Source organism: Propithecus coquereli, unplaced genomic scaffold, assembly GCF_000956105.1.
Source record: "Propithecus coquereli isolate 6110/MARCELLA unplaced genomic scaffold, Pcoq_1.0 Scaffold79, whole genome shotgun sequence".
Classification (NCBI taxonomy): domain Eukaryota; kingdom Metazoa; phylum Chordata; class Mammalia; order Primates; family Indriidae; genus Propithecus; species Propithecus coquereli.
Window position 1 is genome coordinate 4257652 of NW_012154062.1, and position 22142 is coordinate 4279793.

The 22142-nt window shown below is 43.4% G+C and overlaps 1 protein-coding gene across 1 annotated transcript in view; it reads left to right on the plus strand.

The window, feature by feature from the left end:
- Window positions 1-15890, plus strand: part of XPO7 (exportin 7) — a 79373-nt gene extending 63483 nt beyond the window's left edge. Inside the window, 13 exon segments of the mRNA XM_012663008.1 lie at window positions 65-207; window positions 1112-1175; window positions 1539-1647; window positions 2640-2746; window positions 4914-5002; window positions 5753-5860; window positions 7814-7896; window positions 8155-8369; window positions 8616-8754; window positions 10781-10941; window positions 12553-12651; window positions 13193-13320; window positions 14311-15890. Of these exon segments, the coding sequence (XP_012518462.1) occupies window positions 65-207; window positions 1112-1175; window positions 1539-1647; window positions 2640-2746; window positions 4914-5002; window positions 5753-5860; window positions 7814-7896; window positions 8155-8369; window positions 8616-8754; window positions 10781-10941; window positions 12553-12651; window positions 13193-13320; window positions 14311-14542 (1677 nt within the window). The 3' untranslated portion in view covers window positions 14543-15890.
- The last annotated feature ends 6252 nt before the right edge of the window (window positions 15891-22142 follow it).

Genomic DNA, 22142 nt, shown 5'->3' on the forward strand with positions numbered 1-22142 from the left:
TGTCTGTGAATTAGTGGTGCAGATGTGTGGTGACTTTTGATGAATGACTTTCTTCTTGTCCTAGCCCTCAAGAAAACCAGACAAATCAAAAGAGTCTCTTGCTCTTTTTTTGTTTTTGTCCTCCAGTATCACCAACTTGAAGTACTGGGGCCGTTGTGAACCAATCACCTCCAAGACACTACAGCTTCTCAATGATCTCTCCATTGGATATCCTTTTCTAAGCTGGCTTCTGTGCACAGCAGAAACTGTGGCAGGCCACAGTCTAGGAATCATAGCCTCCTGCCATTTCCACTTTAATTTAGCTTTAGTGTGTACTCAGCTATCTTCCATTTTCCTAGGAGTCAAAGGCAGTGCCCACACAGAATCCAGGAATAATTTCAGACTTCAAAAATGAGATGAGACACCAACCCAATAGTTTACACATTTATCCCTGGCTATTCACAAGGTCCAGGCATACATAATAGATGAATCTTGTAGATACACACTCTGTGTGGTCAAGGTTGTAGTATGTTAGTGATGACAAAGCCCCTCTCGGGTTGGTTGTCCTATCAGCTAGCTGATTGGTAGAAACATCCTGATTCTAAGCTTTGTGGTAGAAGTCACGGCTGTACTTCCTCTTGACGTACACTAGGTCCGCTACAAAGTTTGAATTGCTCTAGGACAGCTTTTCACAACCAGGGGTCCACAGGAGGAGTCAACCCTGTAAAATTATTGATGTGACTTTTTCTCAATTCTCCCAAAGATAGTACATAGCTCGTACCATTCTAAGTAGTAAAGTTCATTCATTATACATAATGGATGCCTAAGGCAGAGCTTTAGGGCTTAATTCTCCCTTGGACTCCTGCTGAGAAAAGCTACTCTAGGATATTCATGATTCTTTGGGGAAACTTCAGGGTTTTATCTGTTTTCTTACAGATAGGAGTTCTCTAACTGGTCAGTTAAATATTGCTTAGAAGAGAATACATTTTTTCCTGTTTGGCAGCGGTATACTCAAGTGGTTTAGAAAAATCAGATATTCGGGTAAACTGTACTTTATCCTGGATGGTTTCCATCTGCCTTAAAAATTCTTAGTTTGCTTCACACTTTCCTTGACCTTCTTCTTTGTCTTTACATACAGTAGCGTAAGGAAGCTGGTGAAGCTTAGTGCGGTACAGTTCATGCTGAACAATCACACGGTGAGTGACGCTAGCCCCCTCTCCCATCATCCACACATACACTTTCTCCACACATAAAGGAGATGTTTAAATTGGGGTCCCGGCTACTGCTACAACAAAGATGGGAGTCAGGTGATGACACACTTACTGTCATCAGAGCTGCTCCAGATGCTTTGCATTATGGTGAAGTCACCTACTACTATTCACACTGCAGTGAATTAGCAGCAGGCAACAACAGTAAGCAAAACAAAACACCCTTCAGATCCTCAAGAATGACCATATAGCCATTAGCTTGAAAGGGCTCAGTAATTCTCGAATTGCTGGCTTGTATTCTCCCTTTAACCGTGTTTTTACCTTTTTAACTTCTTTTCTTTTTTTCTATAGAGCGAGCACTTTTCATTTTTGGGTATTAACAATCAGTCCAACCTGACAGACATGCGGTGTCGGACTACGTTCTACACAGCACTTGGGCGTCTCCTCATGGTGGATTTAGGTACTGCAATAAATCCTAGAGGCTCCTGAAATAATCTGGCACTGTTTGAAATTTTGATTTGAAGACGGAAAACTAGATGCGGAGGACATCTTTTCTGTTGTTTCAACAGTAACAAAATCATCTGAAATAACAGTCTGATTTCACTGAGAACATATCATGCTGTCATGATCCTGTAACTGGAAGAGAGTAACAGCATGCCCCTGAAGTTTCTTCCAGTGCGCAGTAGCTTTAAAGTTCCCTTTATGTTCCCTATCTGTAAAATAAGGGACTTGATCACTGAGATTCCTAAATGCATCTTGTTGGCCAGATAACTTCTCCACCCCACATTGAGGTGCAAACCCACTTTAGACAGTCAACAAAAACTTTTTATTATCCAGTTCTCTAGCACATAGGAACCAGGAGGGCTTAATCCCCTTTGTAGCAATAGTGTTGATATTTGCAGTTTTAGATCAACTAATAACTGAAGCTCAATGGTATCATTCTCATTTTGAGCTACTTATATTTAATCATACTAAAATGACATTATAAAACCTTTCTAAGTTCATCAAAGTTTACAAGAAAAAAAAAAGAGGAAAGTGTGAATAAACCCTCCACAAGCACTTCTTTCAAGTTTGAGTCTCATCTAGTTCTCAGACACCAACCATGCATGGTCCTTTCTGGATTGACTCTAATTCTCACTAAGGCAAAGTAAGTAAATAACATAGTATCTTAATACACACATGAATCACTGATACTGCCGCTCAACATCAGAAAACTGAGGACATTCTCAGACTGGATGGTTTCTGTCATTTTCTAGTTTTAAAATTGTTTCTGTATATACATTTTATTCTTAAATTGCTACTAAAACCTGTTGGGATGATAAAGGGCCCCTCCACCCCCACCCTTTGAATTACCTTTGGGTCTACTCATCTTTCATCCCCTCTTATCTCTTGTGCATACACAGCTTTGAATTCTTTGTGTTGGGGTCACAGCCTGAGTTGTTTTCCTTACAGGAGAGGATGAAGATCAGTATGAGCAGTTCATGCTGCCACTCACAGCAGCGTTTGAGGCTGTGGCCCAGATGTTTAGCACTAATAGTTTCAACGAGCAAGAGGCAAAGGTGAGTCGTTCACCGCGGATTGATCTGCTGCTGGCTTAGGGCAGTCCCTGATAGAGCCGAGATCAGCTAGCACGGCAAAAAATACTGAGTCCATAAACTGCTGCTTTAGCTTTCTACTTTCTTGGATTCCTGGGATTTTGGAATTGAAGAACCACATAAACTCTTGTTTTTATATTAAAGTATATTTTTAAGCAGTTCTTAGGATTTTTTTTTTTTTGGTCTAAGTTTTCAAATGAATTAGCATAAAGTTGTTTGTAGTTTTCTTACTGCCTTTTTAATCTGTTATATCTTTAATTATGGCCCTTTTCATTTTTAACACTGCTTATTAATGCTTTCGATCTCTTTCTAGATCTGTCCCTGCCAGAGATTTGTCAGTTTTATTAGTCTTTGCAAAAAACAAAACATTTTTTGACTTTGTTTTTGCTCTTTTTAATTTGTTTTCTGTTTCATTCATTTCTACTTTTATCTTTATTTTCATGTATTTTCCTTGGAGTTATTCTATTGTTCTAACTTCTTAACTGTTCAGCTTTTCTTCTTCCCTAATATGATTATTTAAAACTATGAAAGTCCCTCTAGGTATAGTCTATAAGTGTGGGATTTCTTTTAATTGTGGCAAAAAGACACACAGAATTTACCATATTAACCATTTTTACATGTACAGTTTAGTAATGTTAAGTATTTTTACATTGTTGTTAAACATCTTCAGAATCTACAAGTTTTAATATGTAAGATCTTCATTATCATTCAGGTCTTTGTAATGTCTCATTTCCATTGAGATTTCTTCTTTGACATGAGTCATTTAGAAGGCTTTTCGAATTTCCATATATATGGAATTTTAAGTTGCTTTTACTTCTTGATTTTCAGCTCTCAGAAGTGCCTTAATTGTTGCTTTCCTCATCTTTCTTACTTTATACATGCCTGCTCTCCTGACCTGTAGATTTCTGTGCCAAAATCCAAAGACATCAGAATGTTAATACTGGTAGGACTTTTTGCCGTGTTCCTAAGGGCACTGAGGCTGAGTGGTAGAACCAACAGATAGCCAGGGGTATCACCAGAAAAAATGCTAGGCTGTACCTGACGTTCCAATGTTCTCCTTTTCATCTTTAGAAAGCCTCTTAGTTTTCCCTCTGCAAATCAGCAGAGTAGTCAGAGAGCAACACCACTTTGTCCAACACTGTCTTCCCTTTATATTTGTATGTTGGGGTCTGAAATGGGTACTGTTCAAAGCTGGGGTTAGTGTGGAACATATCAGTAACTTAGGCTAGAATATCAACCAATATCAAGGACTTAGGGTGAATTTATATGCTCTCTGTGTAGCCCAGTTTGATAATCAGTGAATATCAGTCGTTTCCCCATAATATTAGTCCTATACAAGGCAAGTAAAATTAACCAAAGGCACCATCTTGGCAATGGACTACAACCATTACCCACATCTTTGTCATATCCCACAGCTAGATTTTAAAAGCAGTCTTACTGCTCAGGGCCCCAAGTAAAAGTTCTATTGAGAAAGAGAGGATTGCATTTAGAGTCTTAGTGCTATGTATGAATCCTAATCTGGGCCCTTCTACCACCTAGTAGCATGAGTGTGGGCAAGTTATTTGGCCTCTTTTAGGATTGGCCTCTTTTAGTCTCTTTTTCTGTAAAATGAGAGCACAGTATTTTACAGCTCCAGCATTCAATAGGTCAGTCTTACTTCCTGACAGCCCAAACACAGGGGGACAGGTACCACGTAGACTCCCCTTCTTCGTCTTGGCAGGGTTTGCATTTGAGTTCCTTTAGGATACAGACTATTAGGATATATGTGGCTTTTCTACATCTTCTTGTACGGGCTTTTTTGGTTTTCCACCTTTTTTTTTTTTTTGCCCCCCTTGATGTGCCCAGAGCTTTTCCAGATTTATTACTTTAATATCTTAAAAGCTTGTCAGCCTCAATTTTTGCTATAATGGGCCAGGAATCATCCATTTTCTTAGTATAACAAGCTTCCAAAACTAATTTTCCAAGTGAAAAAGATTCCATTTTAACATGGAAGAGATTGATTCAGGCTATTTGGGAAGGAGTATTTGTTGAACTGTGGGAGGAAGAATTTGATTACAGATGTGTGAAATCCCCATGAGATGGTTATAAGTTTAGTTTTTCTTCTATTTTAATATATTTTTGCCTTCTACAGCGAACTCTAGTTGGCCTGGTGAGAGACCTGAGAGGGATAGCTTTCGCCTTCAATGCCAAGACCAGCTTCATGATGCTCTTTGAGTGGATGTATCCTAACTCAAGCTAGGAGCACACCACAGCAAGCCTTACCTGGGGTGTGATTGGCGGTGAGGTCGTAAAGCGGGCAGAGGGGAGAGAGGGAAGGTGTGATGAGGCAAAGAAGATGGAGAGAGTTACCCACAAGGCCTGCCATGTGTCCTGTGGTGTGACACGTGCCATCCCACAGTGGTCTGATGGCATAGTGTTGTCTGAGATTAGGACATGAATGAGGTAGTTTCCCAGTTCCTCTTTTGGGTCCCAAATATAAATACCTGTGGAACTATATACCACTGTGGAACTGTTGATGTTGCTACACTTAGAAAAGAGAGACATTTCAATCTACTAAAAAATGACAGGTTTTAAGAATTAGGAAGTCTAACTTTACTGACTTCATAACCTTGAGCAGATCATTTTAAATCCAAGTGCCTCTATTTCTCCGAAAGATATGTAAAGGAAATAGCTGATCCCTGTCATATCATAGAAGTGGTAAAGGGATAAGTAACAATATCATATACATTGTGCTCTTCAGAAGAAAGGTGGTATGTAAATTAAAATGTCTCATTAGATGCCTTTTACAGGTTAGAGGACACACAGTCACTTTAGCATCTTCTGGATGCTAGAAAGACTCTAAGATGCAAGGAAGAGACAGGAAATTGGAGAACTGTAATTTGACAGTTTTGTGCTTAGCTAGTGCTGAGAAACTTTTAAATTCTGTACCTTTCTGGATTCAGAAATCCTTCCTTAGCTTCTCATTTACAGATACCCATCCTACATGCCAATTCTCCAACGGGCAATTGAGCTCTGGTACCACGATCCAGCCTGTACCACACCTGTGCTCAAGCTGATGGCTGAATTAGTTCACAACAGGTGAGCAGGGGGCAAACCTTCACAGGGCACAGCTGCCCTTTTATCTGAGAAAGCCCCGAGGATTTGCTTTATCTAATGCTTTAGGCAGATTGTGGGAAATAATAAGGTTTACGGCTATCAAAATTTGAAAACTTCTAAAAGTTTACGTGGGTGTGTTTTTGTTTGTTTGAAGGAAGGATATTCCCAGCCACACAAAGCCATAGCTGACTGAAGAAAATAAATCACTTTAAAAAGAGTTTCAAGGCCAGGCGCAGTGGCTCATGCCTGTAATCCTAGCTACTTGGGAGGCTGAGGCAGGAGGATCACTTGAGCCCAGGAGTTTGAGGTTGCTGTGAGCTAGGCTGACGCCACGGCACTCTAGCCTGGGCAATACAGTGAGACTCTGTCTCAACAACAAAAAAAAAGAGTTTCAAGATGTCCATTCTTACAAGAAGTAAATTTGGCAACCAAGATTCAAATTACAGCTGGATCAATAAAGGTTCACTTTTTTATAAAAAGTGAGAAAGATTTCAAAAACACCAAATTTTAGATTTGCCCAACAATTTAGGGACGGTGAAAAAAATACAGCACCTTAGCTTTACTAGAATTTCAGGCATGTGCATCTGTCTCTCACAGCACTCCTGGGAGAATTGGTAATTTTTAAAACTACCTTAGGGAGTGGGTAATATTTAATGAAGCTGTTACCGCTTATGGGGCTTCTATTCAAGAGTTATTCATTTATAAAATAGATATTTGAGAGCATCTACTGTTTGCCAGGCACTTCCCTAGCTACTGTGCCAGAGAAAATCTCTGCCCTCTTCGATGTTACAAATGGCGGGAAAGACGGGCAGCAAAAATAAGCACAGACGATACTTTCAGACAGTGATTAAGTGCTATAAAACCACGAGGCAATAAAAGGAGAATTGAAGGAGTGTCAAAGAAGGCCTCTGAAAGAGGGTAATATTGAAGCTGAGATCTGAATGACAAGAAAGATTCTGGTAGCCCGGGAAAGATCGGAGTGTTGTAAACAGAAAAGCAACTGCAAGAGTCCTGAGACAGGATACACTAGCTGGGACTTGTGGCTGGGGGCTGCCTGAAAGGGGAGTCGGACCGGTGGGCAGAACCAGGTCGTCTGACACCTTGGCACGGCAGTGGTGAGGAGTGTGCATTTGTTCTCATTGCACTGGAAAGCTGCTGCAGTGTTTTCAGCAAGGGATTAAAATGATCTGCTTACATTATTTAAAGGCCACCATGTGAAGAGTGGGACTGCCGGGGGACAGGGGTGGGAACATGGAGACCGTATAGGAAGTGGGCAGGTTCAGGGCATATTTTAGAGCTGGATCTTGATGGCTCAGTGTCGGAGGAAGGATGCCCGGGTCTGAGGCCTGACCAGCTTGAGTCCACTGAAGCTCATTAAAAGGTAGAACAGACAAAAGAAGAGGTGTTCTCATCTAATGAACAGAGTCAGGAGCTCAGAGCTAGGATTGTTGCAGATCTTTTCCTTCTCCGCCTGACTTGTGTTGTAGCCTTCCAAGTCCCTTTGTATCTTCTCTTTTTATAAAGTGACAACAATGCTTGTACCCCTCCCGAAGTTGCCACCGAAGCCATAAAGGTAGGTGTAGACTAATGCCTGAAGGGCAGTAAGTTAATACCAAGAAGTACCTGGTAGAAGCTATACTTTAATCAAATAAAATTGCGAGTTTTGAAAGTAATTTTATCTGCTGCCACAATTTTTTTGCTTCTTTTAAATGTTTACAATTTGAGCAGCAGAACTTGAATCTAGCATGTTGGTCTTTAAGATACAAGCTACACTGTATGGATTAAATATTTGTAACTTGGTTATGCTCACATTATGATAGGCAATCTGAATATCTTACTGCAGAGTCACCCAAGGTGCTCAGATGAGAGCCTGACGTACCCCAATCTTCCAAGAAAATGCCTCTGACTTTTTCTCCTCCTGTGCTCTCTGTGCAGATCCCAGCGACTCCAGTTTGATGTCTCTTCTCCCAATGGCATTTTACTTTTCCGAGAAACCAGCAAGATGATAACAATGTATGGTAAGTGCTTCAGAGGATCATGCCCCTGGAAGTGAATTTCAGCTCAGTCACCACACTAAGCAGTGTGGGGGTCTCTGGCTAGCCCTGGCGACAGCCGGGACAGCATCCCCTGGGCATGCTGTGTTCCTCATACATGTGTATCAGTGTACTGGCTGTCACCACGGGCTTTTGTATGCCTTTGGAATAGGAAGGCTGAGTTTATGTATGCACTGTTGATTCCAGTGTGGTTGAATAAACATGTGTTGTGTGTCTACTCAGGCAATCGTATCCTGACACTAGGAGAAGTCCCAAAGGATCAGGTCTATGCCCTGAAACTCAAGGGGATCTCCATCTGCTTCTCCATGCTGAAGGCTGCCCTCAGTGGGAGTTACGTCAATTTCGGAGTCTTCCGTCTCTATGGGGATGATGCCCTGGACAACGCCCTACAGACCTTCATCAAGCTGCTTCTCTCTATTCCTCACAGTGACCTCCTGGTAAGCCTGGAGCTTTGTGGACAGCGCCTTGCCCCATAGCACGTTCAGTTTTTTTTTTTTTTCCACCTGAGACCATGATTGAATGTTTTCCTTGAGAAACGATGACCTAGCTCCTTTCTGCTATACCTTTTTTTTTTTTTTTTTTGCTATAACTGTTTTGTTTTCCCAGTTTTATTTAAGATCTTCTTCCTTCACGCTGAAGTGCACAGAGCCTAAGCTGATTTTCTTCCTCCTCCTCTCCCACAGGATTACCCCAAGCTCAGCCAGTCTTATTATTCACTACTGGAAGTCCTGACCCAGGACCACATGAACTTCATTGCAAGCCTGGAACCTCATGTCATCATGTATATTCTCTCTTCCATTTCTGAAGGACTTACTGCACTTGGTAAGCACCGGGGTGCATGGGTTGGTTAGCTGGGTTTTTACCACTTAACAGAAGGGAAGAATCTTGCTCCAGTGTCCAAAAGGATTACTGCCTGGGGAGTTGGCACCAACAACAGAGTACGTAATTCACGGTACTTTCTCATCGAGCACGTCCTTACTGGTCCCCTCCTAAGTACCAGGCACTGTGCATGGCACTAAGGATATAGTAATTGACAACACAGAGTCCTTATCCTTAAGGAGCTTTTTATCTGGTGGATGAAACAGACACATGAACAGACTACTGCCTGTTTAAGATGGTTACACTTAAACGCACTACCACAGAGGTGAGTACAAAGTGCTACACGGCCCTCAGGAAGAATACCTGAACTCCTGGTACTGAGGACGTGGGGTCAAGGAAGACTTGGCATCAAAGCGTATCCCTCAAATCTGGATAGTTGTTACCCAGGTTAGCAGGGGAGGCTTCCTAGCAGCAGGGGCAGCAAAGACTAGCATCTGTGGGCGAGAAGGGACCAAGAACTCCAGATGGGTGGCACACAAGCACAGAAGAGTTAGAGAGGAGTGAACTGGAGTTCTGGAGATAAGCAGGAGCCAGTGTGAGGGCTCCAAGGATCATGAGGGCCCTTCCCCCGCGGCAGGGTGTTTTGGCTCTACCCTGAGGCAGGGGAAGCTGTGGGGAGATTTTTCACAGCTAGCGCCATAGTTTTTTCATTCTAGTTCATATGGTTCCTGTCAGCCATTGTGTTTGTAGGCTACCTTGTAGCAGTCTTAATAGATATGTGTGTTCAGACAATAAAACATATTTTTATTTTAGGCCGAGCAAAACATAAACAGAAAGATTAAGTCAACTGCAGAATAATCATGACATAATGCAAGTGCACATAGACTCCAGAAGTCATTTTGGATCATCTACTGGTGAATTGTGCCACGCTTCACTAATGCACATTTACATCCATCAAGCTGCACAGCCATGTCTAGTACAATCCAGTCACAGTATTACAGCTTGCTTCGGGAGGCTATTTTATGTCTTCTTGAAAAGAAAGGGACTTTTGCATAAGCTGTCAGTCCCATAGGAATCAGAGAATTGTTTACTCTTTTAAGAGTTCATCCCTTAATGCTGTGGTCTCACTTCGTGTTTACAGAGGAAACACTGCAGGCGGTGCGGCAGTGCTCCCTTTGTGAAATGCACGTGGCTCCCTCGGAGATGCTTTGGAGATAAACAAAAAACATAGTACACCCCATTCTAACCAATCGTAGATGTTTATAGGCAATATTAAGCTGGGTTTAATGACATCTCTCAGGTAATGCAGAGCATAGGCTCACATCTCACACTTGGATTCTAATCACAACTCTTCAATTACTAGCAGTGTGATCTTTAGGCAAGTCACATAATTTTTCCAAATTCTGGTTTCCTCATGTGTGAAACAGAATGCCTCCTTCCTGGAGTTCTTGAGAGGACAAATTAGAGATAATATCTATAAAGTACTTAGCATAATGTCTGGCACAAAAGAAGTACTTGCTGAATGTAAACTGTTTGTTAGTTTTTATGAAGCAGAAGACATCCATCCACAACACATTGAGCCAGTAATTTCGGTATTATTTCTTTGTATTTATTTTACATTTATTACACCTACTCACTTTCAAACTTAGAAATTGGGCCTTGCACGGGTATTTGTATACACAAGGAGTGCAATGCGCACTACCTGAAGGATGGACATATTTGAAACACGGACTTCGGTGGGGGGGGGGAACCAAGGGCAACACACGTAACCTAAACATATGTACACCCATAATATGCTGAAATAAAAAAAAAAAAAAGAAAAAAAAAGAAATTGGGCCTTGCTGTATAATGAGGGTAAGAGAGGAGCTGGAAGCATTCTGAGTAGTGGCCTTGGCTGAAATGGCCACAGTTCCCAATCTGACCAGGTACTTCTATGGGATCTGAGCTAAGGTTAATCCATGTTTGCCCGGGTCCCCATTGGCAGCTCAATGTGCCTGCTCCATCCCACCCCTGCCACTGTTTCTTGCAGACACCATGGTATGTACAGGCTGCTGCTCCTGCCTGGACCACATCGTGACATACCTCTTCAAGCAGCTGTCACGGAGTACCAAGAAGAGGGCGACACCCCTGAATCAGGAGAGTGATCGCTTTCTGCATATCATGCAGCAGCATCCAGAGATGATCCAGCAGGTAAGGAAGTGGAGGGTTAGGAGGTAGCAATGGGGTGCCCCACAATGGAGGGAACCTCTGCAAGAGAGGGGAAGCCACACAAGATAATGAATGTGACTAACATCAGGTTCATGCTGCTGAGATCAAGTTTTTGTCTTAAACTTGCAGTGGAGGCCGCGCACAGTGGCATATACCTGTAATCCCAGCACTTTGGGAGGCTGAGGCAGGAGGATTGCTTGAGGCCAGGAATTTGAGACTAGCCTGAGCAACACAGCAAGACCCCATCTCTAAAAAATTTTTTAATTAGCCATGCATGGTGGCGTAGTCCTGCCAAGCTACTTAGGAGGCTGAGATGGGAGGATAACTTGAGCCCAGGAATTCGAGGCTGCAGTGAGCTAATTGTGCTCTTGCATTCTAGCCTGGGCAACAGAGAGAGAGACCTCATCTCTCTAAAAAATTGCACTGGATTTTGAGTTTGCTGAGTAATCATTGGATATAGAAAATTTGAAACAACCAAGATCTGAATTGTTGTTCTGAATGTCACACCAAGCCCTATTCCCTGGGCCTATCTCATGAGCACCGTCCTCCTCCTGTGAAAATTACCTTGCTCACCCATTGCCATAAACGGAACATGACTTAGCAGTATCCAGCCTTCTTACGGCTTATCTTCTCACTTGCAAAATGGGAACAAGAATGCAGGACAAAAGAAATTAACTGACCACAGAGATATCAGACCATATGCTCGCCCTTATTTTATTTGTATGCAACAAAAATAAGACTTGAAGCAACTTGCAAAAATACAAGTGGGGGCTGGGCATGGTGGCTCACGCCTGTAATCCTAGCACTCTGGGAGGCCAAGGCGGGAGGATAGCTCAAGGTCAGGAGTTTGAGATCAGCCTGAGCAAGAGTGAGATCCCACCTCTACTAAAAATAGAAAGAAATTAGCTGGACAACTAAAAATATATAGAAAAAATTAGCCGAGCATGGTGGCGCATGCCTGTAGTCCCAGCTACTTGGGAGGCTGAGGCAGAAGGATTGCTTAAGGCCAGGAATTTGAGGTTGCTGTGAGCTAGGCTGACACCACGGCACTCTAGCCCAGGCAACAGAACACAACTCTGTCTCAAAAAAAAAAAAAATACAAGTGGAGTTACGAGATAAAAATAGATAAGGAAATGGGATCAGCAGAATTACTGAGATTTTAGCCAATCTCACCTTTGTCCACATTGTTCTCCATAAGAAGCAGTGAAATAATTTATAACACCATCACATCTACAAAATGTTACAGAGCCGTATCTCCTCTGGGACCAGTAGTACCTGGAAGTGACAGTGCATGGTATTTCGCCTACTTTAATTTTGTTTGCCTGACCCCATCCCATCGCCCACAAGTCTGGGTGAACTGGGAAAGTCCATTTGTAAATGCAGTTATCAAACCAAGGTAAAGAACAGGAAAGGAAATATCTTAGAAGAAAAGCTTACCTTGAAATAGAAGACTAAAATGAAGCTTAACAAAATATGTGTCTCATTTACCCTTCACAGAAAAGGGCTTCAACCTAATACACTCCTCTCTTTGCAGTGTGTCATTTTGTCTTGGGTAGCCATGCACTAGGTCACTGACTCGTTCTCCATTTTCAGATGCTCTCCACGGTGCTGAACATCATCATCTTTGAAGACTGTAGGAACCAGTGGTCTATGTCCCGACCGCTACTTGGCTTGATACTACTTAATGAAAAGGTAGGAGAGCCAGTCCTGACGCCAGGCCAGAAGAAATGGCAGACATGCACTTGGCTGTCACTTTCCAGGCACCGTGAGAAATGCACATAGAAACACCCAGGATGGCAGAACAGGGAAAATGGGCCACTCACTGAGCATGTCCTATACATGCTGTGAATATCATGTAATCACTTGGCTGTGGGACCGCAGCACATGTGGCAGTTCAGGGAGACGAAGGACAAAGGTTGAGGAAGTGCTGTCCTCTAGGTATCATCTAACGGGACAGAATGTACCTGGGTATCAGAGTATTTAGGACTTAAGTTCTAGTTCCAGCTCCGCCATAAACCAAGTCTTGAGATTCCTATAAAAGAAGGGTCCCTTAAAGTGCTTTATAAATTAAAAATTCTTCATCCTGCAAGACCTGAATTTTTTTTTAAGTATCCAGTTTTAGTAGATATTCCATTCCTTCTTGGAAAAGAACATTCTTCAACCCTGCAGTGACGGAGGGCTAATCTGCCTTCCCCCCGTTCTCTTACCTTCTATTTCACTCCTTGCCCCACAGTATTTTTCTGACCTAAGGAACAGTATCGTGAACAGCCAGCCACCAGAGAAGCAGCAGGCTATGCATCTGTGCTTCGAAAACCTGATGGAAGGTATTGAGCGAAATCTTCTTACGAAAAACAGAGACAGGTGAGTCTAGAGGGCCGTGCCAAGGAAACGTGGGTGACTGTTATTTTGCAAGTCATTGAAAGAGGAGTGGTTCCTTAAAGTCTTTGTGTACCCATGTTTAGAGGCCACGTAGAGCAGCACTGTCCGTTAGAAAACAAGCCACATTAAAAAAAAAAGTTGAAAGAAATAGGCAAAAATTCATGTTATCTATATATTTAACCCAATGTGTCTAAAATATGTCAATGTATAGTCAATACTTAAAAGTTGAGAATTCTAACATTCTTTTTACTGTACTAAGTCTTCAAAATCCTATGTATTTTACATTTAACAGTGTATCTCAACTCCTGTGTTAAATTTTCATCAGAAATACTACATCTGTATTTAGAGTTCATAAATTTACAGTTGACAAAGCAGATTCCCATACCAAGCTTATTGCAAACATAAGTTTTCCAATAATTGAATTGAATATCTGGGTTTTTAAATTTTTATTTAATTTAAAATAAGGCATTTGAATTTAAAATTGATTAAGGTGCAATTGGGGAACTGAATTTTAAATTTTATTCAGTTCGTTTCCACAGTCGCACTGGCCACGGTTCAGTGCCATCTGTGGTTGGTGGCTACCATACTGGACAGCACAGCTCTATACTACTGGTGTGTTGGCACTGAGAAATGAGACAGCTTCATTCTCTTACTGCCCTCGCTTTGTGAGGGTTACTGACCACCCATTAGTGAGATTTTTTTTGTGCTGCCATGAGCCCAACATGGACGACAGGGCCCCAGATTTGACCAGATCTCTAGGCCTGGCCTGAAGTTGCCAAGTAGAAAGGGGGAGCAGAACTAAGCCAAGTTGCCCTTAGAGTCTCAAGACTGAGATTAACTGACCTTAGAAACAGAACCCATCAATTCATACATTCTGCTTCCCAATAGCTACTTCACTGCTAAAAAACGTTTTAGGGAAAGACCTTTTCCCTTCCACCCTCCTCCCCCAACCCACATGCATCCTCTCTGCAGGTTCACCCAGAACCTGTCAGCATTCCGTCGAGAAGTCAACGACTCGATGAAGAATTCCACTTATGGCGTGAATAGCAATGACATGATGAGCTGACACCTCCTTGGACTCTACCTGTACAGAGCAGCGTCCCTTTGGTTTGGCCCAGGGGGACGAACAATTGCAAGGGGGAGGGCCTGGCTGATCCTGGCTCCTTCCTCCAGGGGTGTGGGGAAAATGGCAAAGGTCAACTAGCTACTCCCCAGGGAATAGGGGTGTGAGTGCACTCACTAGAGGGCAGGGCGCTGCTGGTTCCTGGGGACTGGGTGGGAAGGGTGGTGGGAGGAGATAGAGACACAAATGTCTGAGACTCCAGCCCCCTCCTCCTGGGGCCACCCAAGGGGGAAGAACCCCCAGTGTCCTGCCACAACCTGCCTTGTATAAACATGTACATTTTTTCATAACATTTTGAACAAGGTTTATATTGACTCAAGTTTAAAAACAAAAGTGTGACTGAAAAATTTTTACAGAGTCTAGTGCACCAATGCTGATGCGAGGGGTTGTGTATGCGAGTGAGGAAAACGTGTATTCTGTGGCCTGAAGCTTTACTGGACAAGGATGTGTGAGAGTGCAGAGATATATTTAGTGACACAGTATAGAGGCAAAAAAAGTAAAAATCCCAAATGTATATTTTTTCTTATTGCCCTTTCCTCACCCCAAAATGATCACTTCCTGTTACTGTATTAACCCTTGTTATTAGGAACTCTAAGCCATGCCAGAGCACCACCCTCCCCCCATAACCGTAGACGCTGCCCTAGGTCCCTGGCCTCTTGCAGTGACAAGTAACTCCAGCTAAAAGTGTTTGGTGTTCTTATCTCCATCCTTTTCCCACTTTGCTTACCCTCATCCTCAGACAGATGCCTCTTGCTTTTAAAAGTTGGATTTAACTATGTGTTGTAGGGTTCTTGGTCTCTGCAGAGACCAGAGAGAAGGAAACGAGCCAGTTGCTCTCCTGTTGCGCGATCTGGATGAGTCCACCAGAGGCCCAGCTGCGTGTGGCCAATAACTTTTAGTCTTCCCCAGCCCTCGAGGCAGTGTGTGTGGCTGTGTGCGTGTGGATATTTATATATGTACCCTGCACTCATGAATGTATGAACTGGAGGAAGTTACTACAGTGGAGGGTTCTTAATAACAAGGTCTACCTAGCATGAAGTATTTAACATCCTCCCACCCCTTTAAAAATATACATTTTTATAAAATGAAAACCATAATAAATGTTTTGAATATTAAAAAAAAAATTAACCTACAGAGGAAAATTAATGGAGAAAGCTATTTGCCTTGTACTTTTTCCACAATTGTTGCTGCTAGTTGTACACATCTCTAGTTCAGCTCTTGCCCACGGGACACTCATCAATTAGGTTTTATTTTTATTTCTCTCCTCTACCCCCAGAAACAAGCCTGTTAATTTTTTTTTCCTTCTCCTCTGGCGACTGTGTGGTGAATCCTTTCTTGCGTGATCAGGTTGCGGATAGACTTGTAAGGGTGTTTGCTGCATACAGTGTAAGCATTGTGACCGCCAATAAACTTCAATGGTTTCTACTGACCTGGCTTCAGCAATCCAGTCTAGTGTGTGTCCAGGGCCACGTCTCTCTAAACACGTGAAGATCTGTGAAACGTGCATTCTTAAGAGCCAGTGGATGACAGGGGCCCCTCAACCTGATAAAATTGTTTCTCATTGGACTAAGTCTGACTCAATTTCTTCTAAAAGTCTGATTGGTTGCATTGAGATACATATAGCATAGGTTGTCCGCAGCTATAAAAGTGAAGCCACTCTACCTCTTTACTAGCTTCCAGGTAATAACGTGGCTACCGGCAGACAACTAGTAATTGAAGAAAGGCCAGTTTTGTTAATGTTCTGACATCGCTCCTCTGACGTGGGCTGGGCTTCATTCATCAGACCTTGACAAGTTCAAGGGCAAATGTTTTCCCCTGGAGTACTATGCAGACATCACAGGCTAGATTTATAAAATGAAGAACACCAGTTAACAGGGACTACTTCTAACTGAGGTACTCTGTAGTACCTAAATATGAGGGAACTCCATTGCCCAGAACGTGGAAAAGTATTAAGATACAGCTAGGTGTGTGTGCCTTAATGCAGACATACATTGCGTGATTCCCGGCCCCAGAGGGCCACTCTTGTGTGCCTTATCTAGACGCACTGCTCCCTTTCTCTGCTGTTTCAGCCCCCTGGGAACTGGCATAACCTTAGTCCTAAGTTAACTTCCAAAGCAAAAAATTGTATTCTAATTGCTAGAAGGCAAATGGAATTGATTCATCGAAGCCAAGTTCCATCTGTAAGGCTAATAAAAACATAAAAACACTCCTGGAGTGAAAAACACTCCTGGCACATACAATTCTAATTCTGTAGTAAATGAGACAAAAATAATTTTCTCACAGGTACTTGAAGAGAGCTCCCCTCTGCCCCAACCTATTAACATACTGAGACGCTGATTGATCAGCAAAACCACAGAGCCCTCCCTTCCACAAAAACAACGTACAGACTCACCAAAGACGGTGGTCTCATCGGTGCAGCCCTGAGCACAGTCCAGTCAGGACAGGCGCTGTGGTTAAAATCTCCCACAGCCCTGTCCAGTTTTAAACAGTGGTGCTGCTCCCTCCAAGATTAATTAAAATTGGGGCATCCAAAAAAAAAAAGCCTTTTTTTTTCCTCCCAGAAATGGTCAATTAGCAATCTCATATGATTCAACCCAGTAAATGTGAAAGCCAGTTATCTTTAAACTTCATTTTCCTGAGAAATCACGGGGAAGTTTTAATCAGTCAAAACCTGAGTTTATTTGGGAGTTTCTAGGCTCTAGGCACTATGTTCATCAAATCGAGTGTCTTTAGACAGTTTCTGACACAAACTGACAAACTGTACTTTACGTTGAAAAAACAGCTAAATCCTTTACTACAGATTATTAAATTATATTTTATGTGTATGCATTTGTTTGTTGACTTAGCCCGAATAAGGGTAATCTGTTCCCACTAAAGTGTAAATCAAAGGAAGGGATGTGGCCCAGAGATGTGATTTTAAGTTTTAAGAAATAATGACTTTCCACAGAAATTTCCATTTCCTAGACAAGTGACAACCTACAAAAAAATAAGTATTTCGTTTTCCAAAACATAGTCTTTATTAAGGACTTTTCTCCCCCAAATGGAAAAATGTTTTAGTGTGTTACGAAATTTCAACCAACTACAGAAACAGAACACTTTCCAAAATACCCATGGTCTCTTTCCAACTCAGGAACAGTGAAAGAAAAAAAAAAAAACAGAAAATATCCATGGTCGTGGGGTAACATGAACTAAATCTAGAAAGCCAAAACACCTCCCTATTTCGTATTTGCCCCTGTCCCACCCTGTCCTCACCATAGATTTTTGGGTAGCTCTACAAACCTAAGCCGAGATAAAATGCTACCAAAGTGTCAAATGCCAACGAAAAGGGAGAGGAAAGATTATAATTACTGCAAAGTCCTGGTGCTTTAAACATTTTTTTAGAGTAAGTCTGAAAGGATAAAAGTGTATTCACCAGCCATAATTACGCAACAATCAATTAGATGATAAATGATGTCTAAGTAGATTCTTGCCTTTGTAGCTTGTCTTCAGGGTCCATTACTTTTACCTTAGATACCCTAAATTCACTGGTCGGTCAGTCACTTTGATGGGCTTTAGGAATGGTGGGTCAATAAAGGAATCACCTAACACAATGGGGATATGAGACCATCAGGGTGGAGGATGAAATAGTTTGGAAAGTCATTCCCCTTCCTCAGAAAAGCCTTATGGTTCTCAGGACAAGCTGACTGCCCTTCGTTGTCTATTCATTTTACAAATACTTATTCAGCATTTATCTTGTCTTTTTTTTTTTAAAGACAAGGTCTAGCTTTGTCACCCAGGCTGGATTGCAGTGGTGCAATAACAGCTCACTGCAGCCTCAAACTCCTGGACTCGAGCAATCCTCTTGCCTCAGCCTCTTGAGTAGCTGGGACTACCGGTGTGCACCACCATGCCCAGGTTTTTGTTTAAGAGACAGGGTCTCACTGTGTTGCCCAGGCTGGTCTTGAACTCTTGGCCTCAAGCCATTCTCCTGCCTCAGCCTCCCAAAGTTCTGGAAATATAGGTGTGAGCCACTGCACCCATTTTCAAATATTTTTTTGATGGTCAGCAACAGAAAAGGAAGCTCAAAAGAAAAGCAGATAAAGTCACTTGCAAGGCAAATTCATTTCCACTCTTCTGTGTAAGATCCCTCCATAGTTCAAAATGACTTCAAAACATATGAAACAGTGCTTACAAATGCATGATACACACAATTATATTTTTAATTTTCTGCATGATGATAGCCACGAACTCAAGTCATCATGCACTTAAACATACAGCAGTACCCATATGGTCCTAATCGTCCCACTCTTCTGTTGCAAAGGAATGAAAACCGGCAGGTGGGGAATCTACTAACCCCTGCCATGGAATCAGATTAATCAAGTCAGGGCATCTGTATTCATGGTCTGAAAGACAAACAGGATAAAAACTAAGGGACAGTGGATTTGGACTTACGTAAAGCTCAGGGGGGCCAGTATACAGAGTCTGATAGGTACTCCCTGCAGCTGATAACAGGGTGGGAGAACATAAGGGCAGCAGTCTCAAAGTCAGAACCCAAGCCTCTCCCCAGCTCCTAGAGACACTATACTGTGTAAAGAAGGTAAAGCATCCTTTCAAGGCCAAATTAACTTGTCTGGAAAATGGTTGAGAGTACCAACTAAGATAGTGGAAATGAAACCACTTTTAATTCTAAGAATATAGCAGGCCATTATATCATTCAAAAAACTAGCTACCCACCCTTTAACAGCTTGCAGTCTGGGGCATGTGTCACGAAGATCAAGTTATAAGCTTTATCAAACAAGCTACGAACACTGCAGCAGAACTCTTCCATTCAACTAGACAGATGCAACTGCCGTCCGCCTCTTCCCGGTCTGTAGAACCCTCTCTTCTCAGGCTAAACTTAGATGCCCGTTGCTCACCTGCCCTTTTCAAGATCCAAAATCCCTCTCAAAGTCTCCCCTTACTGTCCCTGTGCCTAAGAGACTTAGGGCAAACCTGCTCGTTCCTTTGGGGTGTTCCTAACCCAACCCCTACCTGTCCCAGCAACCAAAATGTGCTCCTTACAAGACGGGACCAGACCATGATGTCACGTTATGAAAAGGATGTGTAGTTTCTGGAGCGTAGTGGGAGTCCGCAGAAGATGGTGGGTGGAGGCTGGAGAGAGCTTTTGGAACTAATTTGGGTGAAGCCCCTGCAAGGAGAGGATGCCTGGTTTAGGCGGGCTAAACTCACGCCGTTGCCATAGGCCTCTACGGCAAGGAAAAGCAGAAGCGGCTGACATCTTCCCGCCTGGACCCAGCAAAGGACAGAGGGGAACAGTGCGCACCCGACCCCTCCTGTCGCTGCGGGCACGCCGCGCCTCCGGAAGTGGTTCCGCGCGCCCCTTCCGTCGGAAGGAGGTGCGGCGGCCCGTCGCGTCTGCGCACAGAGGCCCGCTCGCCGGGCTCGCCCTTCGCCCCTCGCCCCGCGCAGGCGCAGTGAGGACTCGGCCCCGCGCGGGCGGGCCTGAAGTGTCGAGGTCGGAAGGGCGAGGGTCTGGCTGCTGCTTGAGTGAGGGGTGTCTTAAGAAGGCCGGAGCTGGGCTTCTGCGGCCCTCGGACCCCACCGATCCGTGTGCTGGTGAAGGTTCGAGTTCACGCTCACAGCGGCCTCACGGTCAGTAGCCGCAGTGATCCCAGAGGCACGGTGAGGGCTCGATCCTTGCTCGGAAGAACTCCGTGTCGCTGGCGGACGGACAGGATGGCCCCTGCGCAGCACGGCGTGCGCCCCGAGAGAGCGTAGGAGAAGCGGCCAGTCGAAGGAGGCAGGGAAGGACACCGCGCAGTGCAGAAACACTGAGGCGGGAAGCATCTTGCACTCTTACAGCAGTGGCAGAAAGTGTGGCTGGAGGGAGAGGCGGCCCTAAGGTGTCTGGATGAGGGTGGGGCACAGGAGCTTGGGATTTGATCCAAAAGCTCTACCTTTTTCCAAAGGCCATTTGGCATAGCAGCCTGGTGATCAATCTGTTTAACCCACCAGCTAGTGGGTGATACGGATTTGAAGCGAGAAGAGGGCAGAGGGGAGAGTTGAGAGAGACTAAGACAGCTGGAAGCAACAGGTCTTTGTGACCAGTTGGATTTGGAGAGTGAAGAGGACTCTAGTAGGATTCCCAGGTTCAGAACAGGGCAGCAGCCAAGTAAAGAAGAGGAAGCATGGAGCGGCAGGGGCCTGTGAGTGCGGTGGAGGAGGGTGCTGGGTGAGCCTGAATGGAACTCTCGCCCAAAGAAATTTCCCTGCTCTTTTAGGCAGAGCGCCTGGGAGATGTCAAAAACTGATTGCTACAAAATAAATGATACTCGCAAAAACTCAGAAAATAGTAGAGAAGGGAACACTTCCTAACTCATTTTATGAAAGAAGCATTTCCCAAATACCAAAACCAAAGATATTTAAAAAAATAAAATTTAAAAAACCAGGCCAGCTGTGGCAGCTCATACCTTTAATCCCAGCACTTTCAGAGGCTGAAGCAGGAGGATCACTTAAGATTAGGAGTTCAAGACCAGCCTGGGCAACATAGTGAGACCTCACCTCTACAAAAAAAGAAGGAATAATAGCCAGTTGTGGTGGTATGTGCCTGTAGTTCCAGCTACTCGGAAGGCTAAGGTAGGAGGATTGCTTGAGCCCAGGAGTTCAAGGCTGCAGTGAGCTATGATGGAGCCACTGTATTTCAGCCTGGGCAAAAGAGCGAATCCCTTTCTCTGGGAAAAAAAACAAAAACAATAAACAGAAGAAAACCTTTTAGACTAATATCCTTCAAGAACATACATGCAAAAATCCTAAACAAAATATAAGCAAGTCAAATCCAACAATATAAAAAGGATAATACATCATGACCAAGTGGGATTGATCCTAGGAATGCAAGGTTGGTTTAACATTCAAAAACTCAATAATATCAACCATGTAAACAAAATAAAGGATAACTAATGGATCATCTCAATATATTTATAAAGAAAAACCATGATGAAATTAGATATCCATTCATGATTCAAAAAATCAGCAAAGTAGGAATATAAAGAAACATTCTTAATAAAGGACTTCTACAAAAAGCCTACCACTAACAGCATACTTAAAGGTGAAAGACTGATGGTTTCCCACAAGAACAAGGCAAGGATGCCCACTCATCACTTCTATTCAACATTTTACTAGAGGTCCTAACCAGAGCAATAAGGCACAAGAAAGAAAGAAAAGGCACATAGATCAGAAAGGAAGAAGTAAATCTAGGTGAGTACCTGTGATAGGTACTCTCATCATCATCACCATCATCGCAGAGGAAGGGAGGAAGGAAGCCTGGTACAGAGGCAAGGTGAAATCAGGAAGACTCCAGCCACATCCCCACACTCTGAACATCTGCCTCTGAGCCACTGTGCATGCTGTTCCACTGTGCATACCCGCTGTGTCACACATCGCCATTGCCACCGGCTCAAATCATGGAGATCGCTCTAAAGCCACCCCAGATCCCTGCAATCAGATGCATTCTCCATTCCCAACCAAGCCCCTCCGTGTTGCTGCCTCCTCACCTGGCTTTATCTGGTCTCTCAGGGACAGAGACCAGGCTCCCAGTCTAGGACCAGGTACACAGCAGGTGCTCAATACACACTTAAGGCTGCAGAGTCCTGCTCACTTGTCCTCTGACCTGAAGGATACTCTGCTTCCCTCAGATGCTCGTCTG